An 8272-nucleotide genomic window follows, 5' to 3' on the forward strand; every position below is an offset into this window, starting at 1 on the left:
ACTGAGATCAAGCAGCGGACAGATGAGGCTCGGAACACACGCAAGCGCAGAGGGATGGAACCCGAGGGCTTTAGTGCCAAGCTGCTCCTCGGTGCCGGGAGGACGCGGGCAGTTCAGACATGCGCAGTCACCCAGCCACCTCAGTCCACAGCTCCTTGCTCACAGTCCCTGTGCCATCCAGCCTCAGCCAGCTGGCTCGAACCTCAGGGGTCTCGGGCCAGGCCTCTCCTTCCGGTACGTGGCACCTGCTGCCAGCTCACCAGCCAGGCCCCAGTCGTCTCACCAGGGTCGCCCTGACCCCGCAGGTGCTCGCTGGGACACCCAGACCGGAGTCATCGCTGAGGCACGGCTGAAGGAGCTGACGCCGGCCATGCCAGTCATCTTCATCAAGGCCATCCCTGTGGACCGCATGGAGACCAAGAATATCTATGAGTGTCCCGTGTACAAAACACGCGTCCGCGGCCCCACCTACGTCTGGACCTTCAACCTCAAGACCAAAGAGAAGGCGGCCAAGTGGGTCCTGGCGGCCGTGGCGCTGCTCTTACAGGTCTAGCTGCTCCCGTCGCTCGGTCAGGCCCGGCCGGATCTGCGGCCTCTCCGCAACTCCGAACTCCCAACCAGAGACCTGGCCTTGCGACTGTGACTCTTCCCCAGACTGACGGCTGTCTTCTGTTCTCTTAAATAATCACATTTTTAACCACGAGCACGTGGACTAACGAGGCGGGGTTACCAGGGAGGAAGCGTGCAGACCACACCCACCGCAGCTGAGCTGTGCTCACGCACTTCACTGCACCAGCCTCTCACTGTGCCCGATGGCCACCTCGGGCCAGCACAGGCTCGGGGGTGAGGACCCCGGCCAGGGGCACGCATCCCGGGACTTCAGGGGAGGGAGAGATGGGGAGCAGCACGTGGAGTCAGCAGCCGTCACGTCCTTTGGCCTGACGCTACGTGCCAACGCCCGCCGACAAGGGGATGGGCACTCCGCCTCCAAGCAGCCTCTTACTGGCACTGTCCCTTTCTCGCAAGGACAAGGGGACCTTTGTGACTATGGTAATGCCTCCTCTCCACCCCCCCAGACTTGGAAGGACAAACTGTTCCGCACAGGTGCCCTGAAGCACTTGTCCTTCCCACTGCCCACTTTCTGACACCACCCAACAGTGGCTGAAATGACCACAGCACTCAGGTCACGGGCATCCTTCCCAAGGAGCCAAGGCCCCCTCTTCCATGCCTTTCCCCGCTACCCTCCCAGCAACCACACTTGCAGGCCCGGTGAGCTAGGAAGGGCCTGCAGCTGGGGAGAAGGGTGCCCAGGGCGGTGTGACAGGCTTGACTGAGACCCAGGCTTTGGCCATCTCAGCTGTCCCATGGGCCGTGTCTCCCCCACTGCAGGCACAGAGGCTGAGGCCAAGGACCTGCGAGGCTTGCCCACAGCAAACCTCCGGCCAGCCTTAGTAAAGAAGGCCAGGTTTCTGTTCCTTTGGACAAGTCTTTCAGACGGCCTGGGTTTCAGTCATCCACAGGACAACCACGAAAACTCCCCTCGGCCCGGCCAGAGAGGGGGCTCGAGAAAGCAAGTGTGTCCCACAGGGAGAGGTGGCGTGCACACACCCTGCCTGTGCACACGCTGGCCGGCAGCAGCCTGCTCATGAGCTAGAAGTGGCCTCCGTCCACACCCCGGGTGGCTGCCACAGTACTAGTCTGGGGGCTGCCCTGAGGGCCCTGGCTTAGCCCTCAGGCCCTTCGGACTGGGAAGAGGATGTTCCATCTGCAATCAGACTGGTCTCCATGGAAGTGTGACCAGTGAACCCCAGGCCTGCCCTGGTGTGGCACCGTCTCGCAGAGGCCAGGCAGCCATGTGAGGCCTCCCCAGGCAGTGGTATGCAGACAAGTGGGGGGAGTGCTCTAGAAATCTGGGGTACAGGGAGGACAGCTGGTGGACCTACACACTGCAGAAATGGTAGAGGCTGAAACAGGGTCCTTGACTTTTTTTTTTTTTTTTTGCAAAAAAGCAAAAGAGAGAACCCTCCAGGAAGCTCATCCTCAGCTCAGCTTTCCAAGTATGCTCACCCAGGCAATCTAGGAAGTCTAAACCCAGAGTAATCCTTCCCAACAATCCCGGGGCCCAGCCGAGCTGATGAGGACGGAAAAGGAAAACCACCCCTCCCCGGGGCCTTGGGAAGCCAACTCTTCGGTGGCCCCAGTAGAGAAGGCAGGATAATTTAGCTGCTAGGCGGCCACCTCTGCTGGCCAGGAGGGGTCACTGCAGCCCTTCTTGACAGGGTCAGAGGCACTAAAACTGCCTGCAGCCACCAGGCAGCTTGCTGTCAACCCCTGATAACCACAAAAAGTGGAGTGCTGTTGAAATACAATACCCTACTCCCCATGCACACGTACCACAGGTACCCGACAAAAACCATGCCCAAGTTCTCCAGGGGTGATTCACCTCCGATGGGACAGGAGGGGGCAGAGCACAAGCCCCAGAGCCTCCGAGTGCGAGAGGCCTGGAGCGCCACCTCTGCTGTCGTGCCCGCTCCCGCACTGTGCAGCTGGGGAGCCCTGGTCTGGGGAGCAAGCTCCTGGGTGGAGGTCCAGCCGGGGACAGCTAAGGACAAAGCAGGCACAAAGGGAGCAGCGGAGCGTAGCACCTGGCCGCTCAAGCCGCTGCGGCACCCAGCCGGGGAGTGCCAACGCTGCTGACGAAGGCCTCTCTCCAGCAACCCAGTGCCCCTGCACACCCCGTCGCCCTCTGGTCAAACTGTCTCTTGGGACAGCTTATTACTAGTTCGGATGCGGACAATGCTAACGAGTGCACTGGGCCAGGCAACGGGGCCCTGTCCTGCTCTAGTCCCCACCAGCAGACCTGCAGGTCCGCCTGCCTGGGGAGCAGCTGCAGCCCACCCAGTTCTGGAGCCCCCACCAAGGGTGGCAGGTGCAGGTGCCAGAGGCAGAGCGCAGGGATGCAGTCCTAAAGGACAGCTGGCCCCAGAGCCCGGGAGGCTTCTCTCTGGAAAGGCTTTCTCCGTGCAAGGTTCAAGCCCCTGAGATGCAGATTGGGCCCGGGGCAGGACAGCTGACTGGAATAAACATACCTGTCAGCCCTAACCAAGGCCCCTGCTGTGAGGGGCACTGCGAGAACATTCTAAGTAGGTCCAATAAACCTGAGGCCCGCTCTCCAATATGTCACGAGCGAAAACATGCAGATTAAGAGCCTTGGTTAACACAGCGACCAATCTCAAGGGGCAGATCTTAAGTGAGCCGTGAGTCAAATAACACAAACGGAAAAGGTAGCATTAAAAATAATAAAACAAAATTTAAAATACTTAAAAGATGACTGGAACTAACAGAATACCTCCTGGATACCTGAGGATACCTGCCTGCCCTGTGTAAGAAATTCTTACTGATTTTGACCAGGCATGAAAACATGTGGGTACAGTTGGGGTTCAGGGAGAAAGCGCAGTACCCATGTGTGATCTAGAAGCACGTGTGCAATGGGAGGAAACGCAAGAGTGGCTGCCGGGGCAGGGAGAGCAGGAAAGGCTGCAATTTAGTGCTGTTTTACTCTAAATTTGTACATTAATGAGGAAAAACTACACAATACAAATAAGATCTTTGAGAGGAGACCCAGGGAGGCAGGCCCACTGCACACACAGGGTGGCCATGCAGAGACCTCGGCCTACGTCCCTCGAGCCTCTCTGCGATACCCCACTCTCCCTTCCCCACCAGCCAAAGGCCCAACTACTGCAACCAGGGAGCACCCAGAATGTCCAACCCAAATAGCCCAGGAGACACCCCCACCCAGACCTCCAGACGCCTGGGTGCACCTGCCTGAGTGCCTAGAACATGGCACCTCTGACTGTGTCACAGAAGCGCCAGGAGATGGTGCAGCAGCAGCTCCAAGGTCTGGCTGACTACTTGTTCCTGTGAGCTGCTGCCGGCCAGGGCCACTCTCCTGACCAACCATCAGCGCTTCTCTCTCCACATCCATGTCTCCTTTGGCCTGCCTAGCTTCCAGGAGGGAAGAACAGAACCTGCCTTTCTGTCCCCTAAGGGAAGAAGGGAACAGACCACAAGCTGCTGCCCAGCAGGTGGCCCTGAGGAGGGCACCTGGCCTCCTGACCTAGCAGCAGGCTCAAGCACTGTGATGACGGCCGTCGACAACGTCCACCCGCTGTGCACATCCCAAAGACGGAGGGGAGAGGCTTTCCCGAGGCCTAGAGCTCTGCTGGGGCGGCACCTGCCTGTCCTCAGAAGAAGTTCTTGATGAGCGGTGTCACCATCTTCACCCACAGCTTCACCTGCCGACTGGGCTGTTCGAAGGTGGCAGAAGACACCATGCCTGACCGCAGGTAGAGCTGCTCTTGCTCCTGGGGAAGGACAGACAGGACAGTCAGCAGTGCCCTAGCCCCGGGCAGCACGGCTGCTGGGCCCCAGCCCTCGGACCAGGTGACAAATACAATCTCGCGCATCAACCAAGACCAGCCATGGCAGGGTTTTTGGTAGCAGGGGGAGGCCAGGCCCTGTGAGCTGCCGCTGTACACGTCTTTAGCAAAGCTGAGAAACCAGTGTTCCTGAAAGGCCTGTGTTTGGACATGGGCCAGCAGTTGGCAGGGAGGTCAGGGTAGCTAGATCCCACGTGAATTCCTTGTTTGAGTCCTGGACCCAGGGGCTTGAAAATCATGCCGGCATGTGTGTGACTGCCCCAATCTGAGAGAATGGAAGCGGAGTCACCCTGGGGAGTGACCTCTCTTTCTCTCTCTGGTGAGCACACATGCCCTATAGATGACCAGATGAATGAATGGACAGATGGATGAATGAATCGCCAAGACACACTCTGCACTACATTTCTTCAGCTCAGAGGTGAGAAAACACAGCCCCTAGAAATAACATTTAGTGCATTTACCTCACTAAAGGAGGGAGGTATTTTTAAATGCAGACAGTTTTGCTTATCAAACTGGCACTAAGCTGTAACATCATTATCCCACGCAGAGGCAGGCTCAGCAAACAGGCGCTCTGCTCCCCGCTGACAAGTCCCTGGACAGTAATCTGGAGACAGGCGCCAAGAGCCTTTCAAAGTGCCACTTCTCAGGGCTTATCCTAAGAAAGTCACGACGCGCCCTCAGATCCACTCGGACTGAGCCAGAGCTACGTCCACCGCAGGAAGGCTGGAAAGCACCGAGCCGGCCGCCGGCCAGCTAGTACACCCAGATGACGAGGCGGCACTCGAGACAGCGTCACAGAGGAGCGCTCACTTGGTGACACGGGAAATGCACAGTATGAGGGGATTTCGAGCTCACGCAGGGCCAGCCAGCCTATGGCGGTTAAGGCGGCTGGACCCCACATAGCCGACTGCACAGTTTACGTCTCAGACCTGGCAGTGTGAAAAACATGACGGCCGTGTGTGCGTGCGTGCATGCCCAAAATCCCGAGAGGAGAGTGGTGCAGAAGAGACTGTGGTGGCCGCCCCTGCTAAGGGCTGATTTTTCTCTGTCTGTGTCCTCTCCAGGGAGTATACAAGCCCTGGACAGCAAACAGAGACAAACATGAGTCAAGCATTTGCAAGTGCTGCGTGCGCCTGGCCCCCGGAGAGGAGAACGTCCGGGGATGAAAAGCCGCTCTCCGCGTGCTGTCCAGGCCTGCGGGAACGCTCACTAGCAGCAGGTGGCAGTCAGGGGTCACGATCCTAACACTGTTCCCAGCCCTCTGGGCAGGGAGATCCCGCGGGGTCTGGAGCCCTTCCTCTGTACAGCCCAGGCCTCCCCTACGCCCCATCTTCTGTGAGGGGCACGTGACGATGCTGTGGAGAACCTGGTCAGCTGAAGGACCGGGAGCCTGAAGGACCACTCTGGGATAAGCTTTGTTCTCAAGGCAGGAAGGGAAGAGAGAGCCCTGGCCACGCCTCAGCCCTGGGGCAGGACGCCTCACTCTGGGAAGCATGGACTGTGTCCAGCTCTCCTCAGTGGGGTGAAGAGACCCGGGACCCCGACTGTCTCTTCAGCACATTCCCAGTGCTCACCCGCATCGAGAAAGCGAGCCCTTGTCACTGAGGCCCACGCAGCACTGTGAATCTGAGCGGGCCACAGCAGCTCTGCCGCCCTAGCCCACACGGCACGACCAGAGGGCCTCACCCTCTGACCTCAGCTCTGGCTGTGAGGCCCAGGTCCCCGGCTGGACGGCTCGTTGGCAGAGCCAGCTGGTCTTGGGGGGCTGGTTTGCAGAGATCCCCAAAGACGCAGGTCCGGCGCCTTGTCACATGACCATCCACCAGGGACATTACCAGACTGCTTACGTTTCCCTCCCAGACTCCCCGACCGGCACGGAGAAGGAAGTGAGCTGAGGGGGCTCATTTCTGGGGTCACATGTGGTAAACAGAACCAGACCAGACCAGACCAGGAAGCTTTCCGTTCTTCTTGTGGGCACAAAGTGGAAGGAGGGACTGCAGATTTTGATAAAAATAACCTTCCCAGTCCCAATATGCAATGTGACATGATTAGGGCCCTTCCCTGGATCCCAAGGAGACTCCAAGCACAGGGACCCAGGCAGCTGGGGTTTTGGGGACTTTCTGAGCTGTGGGGAGGCTGTGGGCTGGGCAGTCCCAGCATGGTTTGGCACCAGAGACGGGGTCCTGCAGACCCAGGAGGTGGCCGCGGGCTGGCAGAAGTTCGGGGGTGGAATTAGCCAGAGGCGTGTGTGCATCCCGCAGGCACAGAGGACGGAGGGCTCCAGCAGCACGAGCGACCACCAGGCCACCATTGGGACCTTCTGGGACTCAGGTTTGGGAAGAGGGGAAGAGAAAGAAAACATCCCAAGTATGTCATTTGAGGAAGCAGCTCTTGACCACAACCGGCCCCAGCCATTTCCAAGATCCAGGATGTGGGTTCAGTTGCCTTCCTCGAGAAGGGGGGGATGCCAGAACCAGGACCCTAGGCACTGGCCTGGGGGCCTGCTCCCACAGACTGACCCAGGTCCGTGCAGAACTTGTCCTGGCCTGGGCTCAGCCCCACCGGGGCAGCGCTGAGCCAGACAAGGCACAGTGGAGCAGTTCCCCCTGCAATCTCGGGGCCCCTGCTGAAGGCTGCAGGCCCTGCCTTTCTCGCAGCCTGCCCTGAGGCCAGCGGTCACCCCATTACTGGAATCTCAGCCTGTGGGGGCTTCCTCAGCCATTTGTTGTAAACCTCACTGGAGGAAGAAACCTGAGGAACAAACCCACTGGCCCACCCAGAGCACGACCGCTGTCACTTCCTCTTGCCCTGGTCGCAAGGCCCTTCCTGGCACCACGGCCCCACTCAGTCACTGACAGGATTCCCAGATCCCAGGGAACAAGGCAGTTACCATTTCCCCGTCCATCAACAAAGGCTCCAAGGATTTCGCAACCGTGCTTCCCAGACGCGGAGCTACAGAAGCTGAGCGGGTCAACAGCGGCGGCCTCTGAGCGGCCCGAAGCGCTGTTATCTGTGCTCCCAGGACTCAGAGAGCAACGGGCACCTTCCAGGGAAAGGTCACTGCAAAGGTCACACACTCAAGAGGCCGAAGCAGCACCCAAGGCCGGCCTAGGAGGGGCCTGTGCTCCCCTCGGGCGGCCCACCAGCCCGCGGCGGGGAGTCAAACAGCCACCGCACAGGAGCACCGAGACGCCACCGTAACTCTTGGTCACCAGCTTTCCACGGAAAATGAGTACCATCGGCAAAGGCGCCGGTGTCACCACTGCCCTCTGACCCCATCCTCACAGAAGGCTGGGCTCCGGTGCTGTACTCAGACCCCAGTGAGAGAACAGGTTTCCCAACAAGGGGGGAGGTGGAGAAAAAGCCCCCGAAGACGCCAGGATGTGGGGCCTGAGCCCCCCGGGCAGCTGCGCGGCCAGGGCCTGGCCTCCAGAGGACGGCCGTGGCAGGATTCAGCGAGGCACAGACAGCCCAGAACAGCAGACCGGCAGGGACTCCAGGCTTCCTCACCCTGCTCTGGGACTCTGTCCCAAGACACGAGGGCAAAAGGCAGCTCTCAGGCAGCCGGGGACAGGTGCGAGGCTGAACCCCTGAGACCCCCACACACCCAGGAGACCCCACTGGCCCCAACCAACCTGGTGAAGCTGCTGCTGCAGAGCTCGGTTCTCCGTCACGATGGCGATCTGGGCCTCCAGGTCCCGGTGAACTGACCTGTACCCAAAATTAGGAGAGCCAATCAGCGTGAGGCAGGGCAGGCTGCTCCCTGCCAGGTACAGCCAGAGGCCTGCAGGGAAAAGGAAACGTGCAGACAGGAAGTGAGCACAGCGGCTGGG

The 8272-nt window shown here is 59.6% G+C and overlaps 2 protein-coding genes across 7 annotated transcripts in view; one reads left to right on the top strand and one right to left on the bottom strand.

Moving 5' to 3' along the window:
* The window catches only part of DNAH17 (dynein axonemal heavy chain 17), a 125888-nt gene extending 125335 nt beyond the window's left edge, over nucleotides 1-553 (top strand). The window contains 1 exon segment of the mRNA XM_014586747.2: nucleotides 306-553. Within this exon segment, the coding sequence (XP_014442233.1) occupies nucleotides 306-553 (248 nt within the window).
* Nucleotides 265-8272, bottom strand: part of PGS1 (phosphatidylglycerophosphate synthase 1) — a 43033-nt gene continuing 35025 nt past the window's right edge. For 5 of the 6 annotated variants that reach the window (XM_027770756.1, XM_027770755.1, XM_027770758.1 and 2 more), the window contains 3 exons: nucleotides 8075-8223; nucleotides 4239-4364; nucleotides 265-398 (listed from right to left, as the gene is read on the bottom strand). In XM_027770756.1, coding sequence (XP_027626557.1) covers nucleotides 4245-4364; nucleotides 8075-8223 — 269 coding nt within the window. In that variant the 3' untranslated portion in view covers nucleotides 265-398; nucleotides 4239-4244. Of the gene's footprint in view, nucleotides 399-4238; nucleotides 4365-8074; nucleotides 8224-8272 lie in introns of those variants that run through there. The other variant, XM_027770757.1, reaches the window with a different exon arrangement.

Source organism: Tupaia chinensis, unplaced genomic scaffold (assembly GCF_000334495.1).
Source record: "Tupaia chinensis unplaced genomic scaffold, TupChi_1.0 Scaffold000159_1, whole genome shotgun sequence".
NCBI classification, from domain to species: Eukaryota; Metazoa; Chordata; class Mammalia; order Scandentia; family Tupaiidae; genus Tupaia; species Tupaia belangeri.